The sequence below is a fragment of the Phyllostomus hastatus genome, unplaced genomic scaffold (assembly GCF_019186645.2).
Source record: "Phyllostomus hastatus isolate PE091 unplaced genomic scaffold, TTU_PhHast_1.1 phas_contig_878, whole genome shotgun sequence".
NCBI lineage: Eukaryota > Metazoa > Chordata > Mammalia > Chiroptera > Phyllostomidae > Phyllostomus > Phyllostomus hastatus.
This window is the reverse complement of record NW_025333980.1, coordinates 1-15,572: the sequence shown is the minus strand read 5'-3', so window position 1 is coordinate 15,572 and position 15,572 is coordinate 1. Positions and strand designations below refer to the sequence as shown.

The following is a 15,572-nucleotide window of genomic DNA, read 5'->3' as shown; positions in this document are numbered from 1 at the left end:
AAATCCATGAAAGGGGCTCTGGGGTTATAGAGGAATCCACTAATTGCACAGTAGGGTTTGTAGAGGTCCAAGAATTTGGAAAATATGGAGGAAAGTGGGAGGACCAGGCTTGGCGGGGAGTGGGGAGACAGTGCTGAGCACTGTCAGGGCCAGACTGATGGGGGCACTGGAGCAGTTCCGCAGCTCTCCGTTACCCAAGGGGCACATCCTATAAGGGGGTACATGCACTTCTAGACACCAGCTCACAGAAAGGCACAAGTTCACTGCATTAAATAACCACGGAGTCTGTTGCAGCTGCATCTGGAAGATCACTGGATCGAGGACACCGGAGTACCAGATGCGGCAGCAGCAGCTGAGCCTCTGCAGCTGCACAGCGAGGCACCCTGCTCTCCAGCCTGGGACGGAGGTGGTGCTGCAAACCCCAAACTCTAGCCTGCTGCACGTTTTAAGGTTCCTTCCTGAGGAAAAATTTCTGGGTCAGTCAGTACCTATGTTTGTATTCAAATAACAACCCAGCACAAGCTGACTTTACCTGCAAAGAGGGCAGCATTACCTCATGGAACTGGAATTTGACTACAAACTGGGCTTGGACATGATGTGGTCCAAATTCCAACCATCTCACTGCATCTCCCAGCAATAGGGGAAGGGTGGTTCCAGTTTAAAAAGCAAATCAGTTGTGGGAATGGGCAGTGTGGAGTGGAGAGGAGGAAAGTGCAGTCAATTTTGAGTTTAGATTCTCCAGACCCTGCATCGTTTGGTTTCCGGCCCCTCCTCTATTCTCAGTGCTGCCTTCATCTCAGCCTGTAGACAGTGGTGTTGATGCTGGAGGGTTGAGGCCTGTGCTTGACATTTTAGGGCCCAGTGGCTTTCCAGGACATGAGCCCGGTTGTAGCCCCAGGACCCCTCTCAGAGGAGCCTGTACAGAGAGACATGATGCTGAAGAACTACAGGTACCTTCTCTGAGCAGGTAGGGACAACATTCTGCATCCTCACACAGCTCCTGGTGATGGGTCTCTGTCTCCTCAGTGTCAGGAGCTGTGGGGATGCTTGAGATGCCCATAAAGCTCAAAAAGTCCCAAGCTCATTAACTGTGGGTCTAAAATTCGGCATCTCAGGCTGCCTGAAACCCTAACAAATAGATAACAAGACATTCTTTTCCCACTTGGGTAAAAACTTTTCTTGCTAAAGTTGTAAAGGGGTAGTTTCACTGGGTTGCTTCTGCAGCCTTGTCTTATTACCTGTCTTTGAGAAACTTCAAAGATAACATCTGGCTAGTACTACGTTTGGGGTAATTTATCTCTCCGCATGCTTTTCCAGGCCCTTATGGCTTCCCTCATTCTCAGAGAATGAACTCTTTACAGCAGACTCTAGATCTGCACTAGGCCCCGAAGAACCACTTGGCATGATGGAGCATAAACCCTCCCAAGAGGCATGGCTTAGGTGGGAGCATTCAGCTGAGAGTCCTGGCAGGTGGTGCCCAGGTCAGCACTGCCCAGGGAGGGGTCACTCCCCACATGTGGTTCCTGAGTCCTGGAAACGGGGCGAGTCCAAACAGACATTTGCTGTGAGTGTAAACACATACTGGATCTCAAAGACTAGAATGAAAAAAAGTGTAAAGTATTGATAATTTTACACTGATTATATGTTGCATAACAATATTCTCAATTGAATAAAATATAACTAAATTTACCTGTTTATTTTTATGTTTTTTCTATTTTATGTATTTATTTTTAGAGAGAGGGGAAGGGAAGGAGAAAAAGAAAGGGAGAAACATCCATGTGTGAGAGATACTGGTTAATGCTCTGCTCATACACCCCTTGCTCGGGACCTGGCCTGCAAGCCAGGCTTGTGCTCTGACTGGGAATTGAACCAGTGACCTTTCAGTTCACAGGCCAGCATTCAATCCACTGAGCCTCACCAACTAGGTCTGTTTATTTTACTTTTAAATATACTTATTAGTTTGCTAGGGCTTCCATTACAATGTCTCACAAACTGGATGGCTTAGAACAACTTAAACTTTATTATTTCATTGCCCTGAAGGCTAAAAGTCCAAGATCGAGGTGTGGTCAGCATTGGTTCCTTCTGAGGCCAGAGAGAGCACATCTGTTCCATGCTTCTCTCCCGGCTTCTGTGGTGTTCCTTGGCTTGTGGCAGCATAATTCCAACCTTCACATGGCCTTATAAGAATTTCCTATTTTTATAAGGACACCAGTCATATTGGGTTAAACCCTTTCCTAGTGATGTCATCCTAACTAATTACATCTGCAATGACTATTTCCAAATAAGGTTACATTCTGAGGTACTGAGGATAGGGCTTCGGTACAGGAATTTGGGGTGAGAGGGGCACATTTCAACTGATAATGCAGCCTCAAATTTTGATTACGCAGAGCTGGCCTAGGCAGTCAGTGGAACAGGGCTGCCTGTTGACTGGGATCACGATGAGGCACGTTCATGCATTCCATGACAACTCACTGACCATTGATTACATGATTCGGCTCTGGAGGTCGAGCACAAGACAGTTAGCCAAAATATATCCCCCTCTCAAGGCACTTGCACTTTAGTGAGGGATGCAGAAAGCAGTCAATAAGCACACACATTTTAACTGCACAGTGGGCTAAGTGCTATGAGAGACAAGGACGGGTGTAATGGTGTTGAACTTCACCTGTGCCCTGTGCTCCTAGCAACCAGCAATGGTTAGAAGCTCACCCACCCTACTATGCTGGGGAAAACAGCTGACTGCAAGGAAACTACCCTCCCCACGTGACTTAGATAAGACTCTCAGCAGACCCTTGTCCTATGGTGAGCCCAGACACAGAGCCCCAAACTCCCATTCTTGTCTCACAAGTGAGCGTGGCCTTGTTGGCAGAGCAGTGAATGCTGTGAAGAGAGCAAACTGTCTGACCGACAGTTTGAGACAAACATGGTGCTTCTCTTCCTTGGACCTTCTTTCCACTTGTCAGTTGTGTGCCATCGATATCTCAGTATTCAAGGTGTTAGAGAGAGTCAGCTGTGTTCAGTGTTGGTGAGAGTATGAATAAAAGTGCATCCAGATCCTGGTTAGTGTGGCTTGATGGAATGAATGCTGGCCTGTGGACCAAAAGGTCACCAGTTCGATTCCCAGTCAGGGCAAGTGCCTGGGTTGTGGGCCAGGTCTCCAGTTGAAGGTGTGTGAGAGGAAACCAATCAGTTTCTTTTCCTCTCTTTCTCCCTCCTTTCCCCTCTCTCTAAAAATAAATAAATAAAATCCTTTTTAAAAGGTGCCCCTGGATGTACTGACCCCCTTCGCACTACACACAGGCTTTTGGCTACCATTTTTGAGCACTCACATGTTTTCATGTGCTCTAGACACTCTACTAAGCCCTTTACACACATTTCCTTATTTAGTTTTTACAACAACCCTATGAATTAGATACTATTAATATTTCCATTTTTAGGATGAGAGGCTAACTTTTTAAAAAGATTTATTTGTTTGTTTATTTGTTTATTTATTTTTTATACAGAAGGAAAGAAGGGAGGAAGAGAGGGAGAGAAACATCAATGTATGGTTGCCTCTCACACTTCCCCCGCCAGGGACCCAGCCTGCAACCCAGGCATGTGTCCTGACTGGAAATCAAACCAGCAACCCTTTGGTTTGCAGACCCACACTCAATCCACCAAGCTACACCAACCAGGGTTCACTTGCATTTTTATATACCAATAATGAATTATCAGACAGGGAAACCAAGAAAACAATCCCATACAATTACATAAAAAAATACCTAGAAATACATTTAACCAAGGAAGTAAAAGATGTATACTTGATAAATTTTAAGACACTAAAGAAAGAAATTGAAGAAGATACAAGTAAATGGAACAATACATCATGTTTATGGATAGGAAGAATTAACATCATTAAAATGTCCATACTACCCAAAGCAATGTATAGATTCTATGCAATTCCTATCAAAATACCAATGCCATTTACCACAGAACCTGAATAAATAATCTAAAAATTTATATGGAATTACAAAAGACCCTCAAAAGCCACAGCAAAATTGAGAAGAACAAAGTTAGTGGTATCATGCTACCTACTATCAAACTATATTACAAGGCTATAGTAATCAAAATAGCACGGTACTGGAATGAAAATAGACACGCAGGTCAAAGGAATCGAATATAGAGCCCAGAAATAAACCCACTCCTTTATAGTCAATTAATGTATGACAAAGGAGGCAAGAACATACAATGACATAAAGACAGCCTATTCAATAAATGGTGCTGGGGAAATTGGACAGATAACATGCAAAAAATGAACCTAGACCACCTTTTTTTACCATAAACAAAAAAATTCAAAGTGGGTTAAAAACTTAAATGTAAGAGTCAAAACCATAAAACTCGTAGAAGAAAACATAGGTGGTAAATTCTCTGATATTTTACTTTGCAATATTTTTCCTAGCAATATTTTTCCTGACATATCTCCTCGGGCAAGGGAAACAAAAGGAAAAATAAACAAATGGTACTGCACCAAACTAAAAAGTTTTTGCACAGCAAAGAAAAACATCAACAAAACAAAAACACACCTTGTTGAATTGGGGAAGATATTCACCAATCATACATGTGATGAGGGGTCAAAATTTATAAAGAACTCATGCAACTCAACATCAAAAACAAATAATCCAATTTTAAAAATGGGCAGAAATCCTGAATAGACACTTCTCCAAAGAGAACATACAGATGGTCAATAGACATATGAAAATATGCTCAATGTCACTAATCATCAGAGAAATACAAATTAAAATTACCAAATCAAGCTATCACAATGGATATCATCAATAAATCAACACATAAGAGTTGGCGAGGATGTGGAGAAAAGGGAACCTTTAGACACTTAATGTTGGAATGCAGATTGGTGCAACTGCTACAGAAAACAGTACAGAAGGTCCTCAAAAAATTAAAAATGAAACTGCCTTCTGACCCAGTGATGCCACTTCTGGGTATACATCCAAAGAAACCCAAAACACTAATTTGAAAGAGTATATGCATCCTGATGTTAATTGCAGCATTATTTGCAATAGCCAAGCTATTAAATCAACCCATCAATAGACAAGTGGACAAAGAAGATGTGACACATATATACAATGGGAGGTTACTAGGTCATAAAAAATGAAATCTTGTCGTTTGTGACAGAGTGGATGGACATAGAGAGTATTACACTCAGTGAAATAAGTCAGTCAGAGAAAGACTAATGCCATATGATTTCACTGACTGTATATGTGAAATCTAAAGAGTAAAATAAGTGAATAAAGAAAGTAGAGACAGACTTATAGACACATAGATCAAACCAATGGTTGCCAGAGGCAGGGGTGGTTTGGGGGATAAAAAAGGTGAAAGAATTAAGAAATGCAAACTGGCAGTCACAAAATAGTTACAAGGATGTAAAGGACACATAGGGCCCAGGCCAGGTGGCTCAGTTGGTTGGAGTGTAGTCCTGTTCAACAAAAGGCTGCATGCAGGTTCAATCCTCAGTCAGGGCATATTCCTCAGCTGTGGGTTTGATCCCCAGTCAGGGTACCTATGGTAGGTAACCCATCGAAGTTTCTCTTTCATAATTCTCTCTCCCTCCCTCTCTCTCTCTCTCTCTCTCTCTCTCTCTCTCTCTCTCTCTCTCTCTCTCTCCCCCCTCCTCTATCTCTAAAATTAATAAGCATGTCTTTGGGTAAGGATTTTATAAATAAATAAATAAATAAAATACAACATAGGGAAAATAGTCAATAACATCGTATAGCTATGTATGATGCCCACTAGGTACTTGAAAATTGGAGGACCACTTTGTAAAGTATATGATTGTCTAACTACTATATTGTCCACCTGAAACTAATATAAAATGATATTCAATGTTAACTGTAATTGAAAAATAAAATTTAAATTTTAAAAAAGGCCAGCCCTAGCTGTTGTGGCTCAGTAGATTGAGCACCAGCCTGTGAAAACCAAAAGGTCACCACTTCAGTTCCCAGTCAGGGCAGAAGCCTGGGCTGCAGACCAGGTATCCAGGTTGGGGCATGTGAGAGGCAACCAATTGATGTTTCTCTCACACTTTGATGTTTCTCTCTCTTTCTCCCTAACTTCCCCTCTCGAAAGAAAGAAAGAAAGAAAGAAAGAAAGAAAGAAAGAAAGAAAGAAAGAAAGAAAGAAAAAGAAAGAAAGAAAGAAAGTCTTTAAAAGATAAAATTAAAAATTAAAAATGCCAGGCTTCTGGGAACCAAGACAACTTGTAAATAAATCTGTTGTATCGGGGTTTAAGAGGGAAACAAATGACTGGGAAAATAACCAGTTAGAGAGATGAAAAGAAATTGGCCCATCTTTGTGGGCCAAGTAAGGGCTCCATGGAACAAGTGTCTAGAATATTTGCCTTGTCTAGGCATCTCAATGTTTTATGTCTAAAATGAGGTTCTTGGGGGGTTTTTGTTCCCCCAATGTTTTTCTAGTATTCTCCATATCATAAATTGGTACCATTATCTTTACACACACACACACACACACACACACACCATTGATCAAACCAAAAGCTTGGGAGTGATCTGTGATTCCTCCTTTTCCCCTCAACTCCTCCCACATCCAATCCGCGAACAAGTCCTATCAGTTCTACTTGAAGGAGAGCTGTCAATCTTTGGTCCACTCTTTCTGTCCACTTCTGTTGCCAAAAGGCTAGTCTGAGCCACCATCATCTCTCGTCTTTACTTCTGGTCCACCCAAATCCTGTCTCCACAAGTGGTGAGAGCCATCTTTAAAACTTTAGGCACTGCCTCACTTCAGCATAAGAGCTTTCAGTAGGTCCCAGTTGCTCTAAGAATATACCAACTCATTCACATTGCTTTAAAGTACTTACATCAGCCCTGGCTGGTGTGGCTCAGTGGATTGAGCACCAGCCTGAAAACCAAAGGGCTGCCAGTTTGATTCCCAGTCAGGGCACATGCCTGGCTTGCAGGCCAGGTCCTCAGTAGGGGGCATGGGAGAGGCAGCCACACACTGATGTTTCCCTCTCTTTCTCCCTCCCTTCCCCTCTCTCTAAAACTAAAATAAATAAAATTTTTTTAAAAAAGAAAGAAAGAAGTAGCCCTGGCTGGCGTAGCTCAGTGGATTGAGTGCGGGCTGCGAACCAAAGTGTTGCAGGTTCAATTCCTAGTCAGGGTACATGCCTGGGTTGCAGGCCATGGCTCCCAGCAACCGCACATTGATGTTTCTCTCTCTTTCTTCCTCCCTTCCCTCTCTAAAAATAAATAAATAAAATCCTAAAAAAAAAAGAAAAAGAAAGAAAGAACTTACATCTTACACAACTGTCTCTGAACGTGTCATATCATCTGAGCCAGGCTCCATTTTAAATAGATACATTAGCTCATTTAATCTTTGCCACAACCCATGACGTAGGTGCTATCAGCCCCATTTTACATCTGAGGAACCTGGGAGCATGAGGTGACTAAGGGACATGCCTAAAATCACAGTCTCACCATTTAAGTGGTGAAGGCCAAAGTTTCCCAAGGTTGAAATGGCAGAGTCAAAGCCACAGAATGAAGCAAGCCTTGTATTCTTTAGTTCTCACGCTGTGAATTAGGATTCAGAAACTGCCATTTCTTTGCTCAGCCATGGGAAGGGACAACAAAAAAGCCAAAGACCTGACCCACATGATCACTTTATGAGTGTTTGTGTGGCCCCACTCTGAAATATTAAAATAGGCAATCATAATAATGACTTATCATGATTGAATTTGCTTTATTTTTAAGAGTAGTAAGAATGGAGTATCTACTCGAGTTTCTTACTGTAAGAACCATGTAGTCAATATATTTGTTTGCTGGGGCTGCCATGACAAAATACCAGAGGAAATTATTTTCTCACAATTCTGGAGACTAGAAGTCTGAGATGAAGTTGCAACAGGTTTGGTTTCTTCGGATGCCCTTCACTGTGGCTTCCAGCTGCAACACTTCCTTACTGTGTCTTCACTTGATTGTCCTTGGTGTCCTAGTCTCCCCTGCTTAGAAGGAAGCCAGTCAGGCTGCATTTGGGCCCATCTCTAGTTACCCCTTTAAAGACCTTCTCTCCAGATACAGTCACATTCTAAGACACTTTCGTTAGGGCTTCAACATAAGTTTTGGAGACGTAGTTCAGTCCATCATGGTCCATCTTAAAGAGAATGGTATCAGTAATTTAGAAAACTAAAAAATTTCAGCTTACAAAGCTGAGTTGCAGATAAAAAAAAAAACATAGGGAAAACCATTTCCAAAGTAAAAGGTAAAGAGCAACCTTAGGGGCCAGGAAAAAAGTGATCTTACCTGGAAGAGGTCAAAATTTGAAGGAGGTTTTCTAATGTGAAGTTGGAAATGAGGATGGAACATTTTACAGACTGAAAATCCTCAGCACAGCCATGCAGGTCATGACATATAAGTGTAACGCTACAGAGCAGGTATGATCACCACCGCCTGCCCCTGAAACACTGACTAACAAGATTCCCGTGGTTAGTTAAGTCCAATCAGCACAGCTCCTAAAGTAGAAAGTCCTGTTTCCTTAGTGATTCCCTCATCAGACATGCAACATACCAGAAGCAGACCTAGCACCATTAAAACAATGGAATCGTCTGCTTTTTCTCAATACAAGATGTAATAACACAGCTGAGCTGGGTAAAAGGCTATATTTTGTCACAACCAGATGGTCTTTGTGGCCATTGTTGGGTCTGGGATTTTATTTCACTTTATTTATAAGCTAATAAGTTCATCTGTTACTGTCCTACAGGTACTTGCTGGCAGAAGACAAGGTTCCAGGGTCAGAGACAAAGGACCTTATTTCCTTTGGCTCTACAAGAAGTATGACCACCTCCTGTATTTGGTCCCCTTGCTTCCTTCCTGGTTCCACAGCAAAGCAGAGGGGCCCAGGGACATGCTGCCCATGCAGTGAATCTACACTGCAGTGGAGGAACATGGAGCGTGGGAAACGCGCTGCTGTATAGGAAACAGTAAAAACCCTGTTTCTTGTCCCAGAGGAAGATACCACCTCAGCCCTCAACATTGCTCACTGCAAACACAAGGCTGAGAAGTGCGAGGTAAAGACAGTTAGGACCTTACATTCTCAAGCACCTAATAAGTGTGTGCAGGGACACTCAGGGCCTAGGATGGAGGCTTTTCAGGGCCTGTAAAGGCTCTGAGACTCGGGGATGGAGGCCCCCCCCATAGCCTTCTGGGGAGGCCCTGGGAGTTCTGATGGCCCGAATTACCGGGCAACCAATCAGTGGGCAGAGAGTCAATGACAGCAAGGGGTGTAAGGAACTGTAGGAGCAACAACTACTGCAATAAAATATAAGAGTCCCAGGTGAAGAAGTACAACACAACAAACTCTACCCATATTCACCAGTAGTGACCGAAACAGGAGATTTGAGAAACTCTCACTGTGTTAAATATGCAGTAAAATTCAAACTTTTAAAGTGTGCTTTATACAGGCGAAATGAGAGTCACAGTCAGAAATAAGGCAAATGGTCATTCATGAGCAAAATGACCCTTTTTCCAGGTGATACTTCTAGACTCTTTTGTCATTCTCTATAAAAAGCTATCCTTACACAAGTCAAAGATGCTTGAAAAACCTAAACTCAATTACATGTATCTGGAAGAACTTTTTAAACCTGCGATCTCGGATAAGGATAAGTCGGTAGATACCCCGTAGGTCTAATGTGTTAGAAATGTAACCAAACAAGTTTTTCTGGGATGTCGGTCACCAGGAGAAAACTGACAATGTTCCTTAGGCTACGACAACTCTTACAAAACCAACATTCCTGTCATTTTTCAGGCAGCACAAGACCTCCGGAGTGAGGCTAAGGGTTCTCCAGGGCATGGCTGGTCACAGGGCTCCAAGGGGTGACGGCCGCCAGCTCCATGAGATGGAGGCGTGCATGGCGTGAGGCTCAGAGTTATGGGACGCATTTTATCAGTCCCCAGTCCATGTTTCATCAGTCCCCATTATTGTTCACGACTGTGAGGGGAGAAACAGTGTCTGAGGTCAAAGGAAGAATAAGTCTTGTGAGCCAAAGGGTGTTTGCTTCTGCCAGTACAATGATGATGGTAGAACTTTATTTGCTTTTTTTTTAACATATTCAAGTTGTAAGAGAACAAAAAACGAAAGATAGTAAGGACAAAATGCAGTTTGAATTATTTTCATTCTACTTGGGCCAGTAAAGTACAGACATGCAATTAATCACAATATAACACCAAAAACAAGGAAGATGGGGGAAGCAAGCAGTTAGTACTGACCTGACCGGGTCCCTCTGACTCTTTAGCTGTCACCTACGGAACAGTGCTGCCACCAGCAGGGCATCCAGGAAGCAGCACTATGGGCTGCAGCCCAGAAAGGTGCTGTTTGAGGTCTTTTAGCCATCCCACTGCTCATCAAATTCATGCACATCTTGTATTGCATGTCTGAAGACCTCAAGGCTCAGGCCAACATGTAAGAATCACCAGTCTGAATGTACTGCACCCACCACTTTCCTCTGGCCTCTCTTCTAAGCTGGGACCATGCTTACTCCGGCAAACCATTCACTTTCCACCATCTTAACTGTACACACAATTTAAAAGTTCAACTCGGGTCTCCATACAGGCTCACTCTGCATCCATCTCATTCTGTTAAAGGTCTTTCCATCCACCTGGTTGTTCAATCAAGAATCACAGGACTCCCAATTGACTATTTCCTCATGCTCCTGCCCCAAATATGGCAACATTGGTCCTACTGATGCAACCTTAAAATACACTATTTAGGAAATGCTTCTCAAATTCTCAATGTTCTTGAGAATTACCTGAGGTGCCTTTTGATATGGAGATCCCTGGACTCCGTGTTCTCATGGCCAAGCCTGAAATAAACAAGGCAGGGAATGTGCTGCCCTGTAGTGGAAAGAGCTGTGAGGGGCAGGCAAAAATGTGGATGTGTAGAGATGGAAGGAAGGGAGGAAGGGAGGAAGGTTACGAAGAATGATTCCCTCTATAAAGTGAAACTTTGTTAACTAGATGTAGAACACCTGATCATGAATCCTTGCATTTAAAATAGATACTCATTAAATGGCTCTCAAATTCCCTTCCCTTGAGTCTTCCCATGTGTTCAGGGCTCATGTGCACAAGCACACACAACTCTCAGGGAACCTCAGAGTCATGTGGGCAGCACGAGGCAGGCATCAGGAGCAGAGCAAAGGGAGTGAATGGTCCACACGGTGTTCCGGGACAGTGGGCTCAGAGTCTGCTGTGAGGGCTGAGGTGGGGCTGGGGGAGGGCAGGGCCGCAGGGAGGGGGAGGGTACCAGGTTGCTGGGCACTGCTGTCCAGGAAGGAGCACTACTCCCACCAGGGAACACATCTCTCTGCAGCACTGGGAGTACACAGGGGCCCCAGTGCCCACCCTGCAGCCGGGGGCAGAATTTGCAGTCTGTGCCCCAAGTGGATGGGACTGAGGTTGATGAGGACAACCAAGGGAAACCTGTAATTCCAAACTCAAAGCCTGTCCTTGAAAATTAAAAATCTCCATGAATTCTCTGTTAGATTCCCAAGGCACACCCCATCACACTACTGACATCTGCATCCATACGAAGCTCAGTCAGTTCCCGGGTTTCGCCCCCATGGGTCCACTTGCAGACTCACAGGGGATAACGTTTGTCCCTGCATCTCTCCTTTGCTCAGCTGCTGCCACCTACTGGCAGGTGACTGGTACTCAGGACCTGCAGCCTGAGAGCCTGGTCTCACCGCTGCCCAGGAAGGCAGGGCTGGGCCTCCACACTGGTGGGGTCAGGGGCAGCAGTGACCACTCTGCAGACCTGGGGGTCCTGGCAACTGGGCAGTCAGAGCTGCCCAAGGGTAAGGGGGATGGGAAGTTAATGTGGGACTGAGTCAGGAACAGGACTGAGGGGCCTCAGGTGAAAGCACTGAGATGGGAAGTTCTTGACTGTTTGCAGGGAAAGGCTGGGTTCTCCAGAGGAAATGTTCTGGGCCCTGACTCAGCTGCAGCTGCTCAGCTGGCTGTGGGCCTCCTGTCTGCCCATCACCTCCCAGCTGTCACGCCCATGAATGAAGGTCTCCCCCACGTCCACCTGCGCTTACCCACCTGCACTGCCCCACCTGCTCTGCCCCACCTGCTCTGCCCCACCTGTGCTGCCCTACCTGTGCTGCCCCATCTGTGCTCATTTAGGGTCCAGCTCTCCATGAAGGGGTTCTGGGTCCCTTTTCTGCACTGCAGGGAGGGGGAGGGGAGATGGAATCCCCACAGACAGCCCATCAGTGGTGTCCTGAGAGGAGGGGCCAGGCAGGGCCTCACAGTTCCACGTCCTGGGTCCTGATCCAGACTTGATGGCAAAGCCCGGACACCACCTGCTCCCTCGGCCCTGAGGGAACCTCCCTCATCCCCCTGCACAGACCTGACCTTGGGTGCCATCGTCATTACCTGAGCGTTTGGACACCTTTCTTTTCTCACAGTCGTCGGTGCGTCCAGGCTCTGGGGGACATGTGACTCTCTGTGTATACAGATGAGTGACAGAAACACACAGAGAGAAACTGCACTAGTGCTCACAGATGATCTATATGAACTTAAGAAACATTAAAATCATAGGAGAGTCTACGTAACATCAACATCTCTGAGCTAAAACATGAAGTGTAGGTGGCTACTGCCATTTCCTTAAGAGCTAAATTGCAAAAAAGTGACATTAATAATGAACTAGAAGTATATATGTGACAATTAGTGGTAAAACTAAGTTATTTCTTTGTCCTTAAGAGAGCATTCCAGTGCATTACTTTCACTTTTACCATGTATTGCAGAAACGGAATGCCTTCCAGTCGGTGTGTCTTCCCACCATCCTGAAGCAGCTGGCTCTGTTTACTGGGACCAGATAGAAGTGATCCTTTCTCCCTTTCAATATCAAATACAAGCCCTGGCTGTTGTGGCTCAGTGGATTGAGCACTGGCCTGCAAACCGAAGAGTCTCTGGTTCAATTCGCAGTCAGTGCACATGCCTGAGTTGCAGGCCAGGTCCCCAGTAGGGGTAGCTGGAGAGGCAACCACACATTAATGTTTCTCTCCCTCTCTCCTTCCCTTCCCCTCTCTAAAAATAAATAAATAAAATCTTTAAAAAATATATCAATGGGCTGGCCAAGATGGAGGCATAGGTAGAAACACTTCACTTCCTTGCACAATGAAAAGAAGGATAACAACCAATTTTAAAACAATAAACAACCAGAACTCCCAGAATATCAAACTGCATGGAACTCTGACAACAAGGAATTAAAGAAACATTCGTCCAGACCTGTAAGATAGGCATAGATGGGCAGCCAGGCAGAGAGGACCTGCAGCAAGGTGGTGTACCATGCTGGCGAGGCAGGGCTGGCTGAATGGGAAACTGAAGACTCAAAACCTCTAGCTATAAAATACTGCAGGGGTTGTGAAGGTGGGAAAATTCTCAGTCTCACAGGAGAGTTCATTGGAAAGTAGGGCTAGAACAGAGTGAGCGAGCACCATTCTTCCCTCTCTGACCCCTCCCCCACAGACAGTGCCACAATTCAGCAATATGGGTTGCCCTGACTGGGCAAATACCTAAGGCTCTGCCCTGTTACAACATAACAGGTGCATGACGACAAAAAAATATGCTCCAAATGAAAGAACTGATCAAAACTCCACAAAAAGAACTATGCGACAAAGAGATAGCCAACCTATCTGATGCAGAGTTCAAAACACTGGTAGTCAGTACGCTCACAGAATTGGTTGAGTATAGTCAGAAAATGAAGGAAGAAATGAAGGCTACCCAAAGTGAAATAAAGCAAAATATACAAGGAACCAACAGTGAAGGGAAGGAAACTGTGACTCAAATCAATGATTTGGAACAAAAGGAAGAAATAAACATCCAACCAGAACAGAATGAAGAAATAAGAATTCAAAAAAATGAAGAGACACTTAGGAACCTCTGGTACAACTTTAAGCATTCCAACATCTGAATCACAGGGGTGCCAGAAGGAGATGAAGAGCAACATATTGAAAACTTATTTGAAAAAAATAGTGAAGGAGAACTTCCCCATTCTGGCAAAGTAAATACACTTCCAGGAAGTCCAGGAAGCCCAGGGAGTCCCAAAGAAATTTTATGCAAAGAGGAATACACCAAGGCACATCATAATTATGTTATCCAAGGTTAAAGATAAGGAGAGAATCATAAAAGCAGCAAGAGAAAAGAAAACAGTTACCTACAAAGGAGTTCCCATTAGACTAACAACTGATTTCTCAAAAGAAATCTTGCAGGCAAGAAGAAGCTGGAAAGAAGTATTCCAAGTCATGAAAGGCAAGGACCTACATCCAAGATTGCTCTATCCAGCAAAGCTTTCATTTAGAATGGAAGGGCAGATAAAGTGCTTCCCAGATAATGTCAAGTTAAAGGAGTTCGTCATCACCCAGCCCTTATTATATGAAATGTTAAAGGGACTTACCTAAGGAAAAAAAGATGATAAAAAAGTATGAACAGTAAAACGACAACAAACTCATAACTATCAACAACTGAACTTAAAAAAACAAAACCAAAAGAAACTAAGCAGACAACTAGAACAGGAACAGAATCACAGAAATGGAGATCATGAGGAGTGGAGGGGGAGGAGGGAGAATTGGGGGAAGGTACAGGGAATAAGAAGCACAAATGATTGATACAAAAATAGGTGGTGGGGGTGGATAACAACAGCATAGGAAGTGGAAGCAAAAGAACTTACAGGTACAACCCATGGACATGAACTAAGGGGGAGTGAATGCTGGAGGTGGGGTGCAGGGCAAAGGGGGAATAAAGGGGAGAAAATAATTGGGACAACTGTAATAGCATAATCAATAAAATATACTTAAAATAAAAAAAGAAAAAAGAAAGTATACTTAAAAATATCAAATACAAGGGTAGAGGCAGCTCCCAACCCCTCCCCCAGAGACAACCCCTGAGACCCTGCTACTGGGGTGCCCCATGCCCTGCTGTCATCCCAGGGCACAGCCTGGTGTAACCTACGCACCATCCTACCCGTGCAATGCCAACCGACACCGGAACCTTGTGCACATCACTCGAGTGACATCCAAGCACTTGGGAACCTTCTGGAAGCCAAATCCCGCTCCAAGGCACCAACAACCCTGCCTGCTCCTCCAGGGCAACAGCAGGGGACAGAGCTTGTGCCCTCCTGAGCCTGAGCTGTGCCCAAGCTTTGTAACAAATCCATTGGGATGCTGGTCCCACCAGTCCTGAAATCACCTGCCAAGATCCGGTAGTATGAGCTCTACAGCTGCCAGCAGTGGTGGTCACCAAGGCTTGGAGATGCTTTCCCATACGTGACTCCAATTCTATCACCAGCCCCTCTCTCTGATGCTGATGCTGGGAGGGTTATGTGAGGCAGAGTTGGGTCTGCTCTTGCAACTGGGACGTCAGAGTGTGTGGAACTGGACATCAGGAGTGTGGAACTGGGAGGAGTGTGGAACTGGGACATCAGGATTGCTCCTCTGAGCACAAGGGGAGTATCCCTCTATACCATCAGTACATGTACCCACATCTGCAGGCCCCCACCGCAGAGCAGCACCCAGA

The 15,572-nt window shown here is 44.5% G+C and overlaps 1 protein-coding gene across 1 annotated transcript in view; it reads left to right on the top strand.

The window, feature by feature from the left end:
* LOC123827698 (carcinoembryonic antigen-related cell adhesion molecule 1-like) overlaps window positions 1-11,848 on the top strand; it is a gene marked incomplete at its 3' end in the record, with an annotated part of 34,529 nt that extends 22,681 nt beyond the window's left edge. Inside the window, exons 11-16 of the mRNA XM_045852140.1 lie at window positions 295-484; window positions 856-950; window positions 8,761-8,831; window positions 9,006-9,067; window positions 10,292-10,364; window positions 11,675-11,848. Coding sequence (XP_045708096.1) covers window positions 295-484; window positions 856-950; window positions 8,761-8,831; window positions 9,006-9,067; window positions 10,292-10,364; window positions 11,675-11,848 — 665 coding nt within the window. The remainder of the gene's footprint in view (window positions 1-294; window positions 485-855; window positions 951-8,760; window positions 8,832-9,005; window positions 9,068-10,291; window positions 10,365-11,674) is intronic.
* Window positions 11,849-15,572: the final 3,724 nt, after the last annotated feature.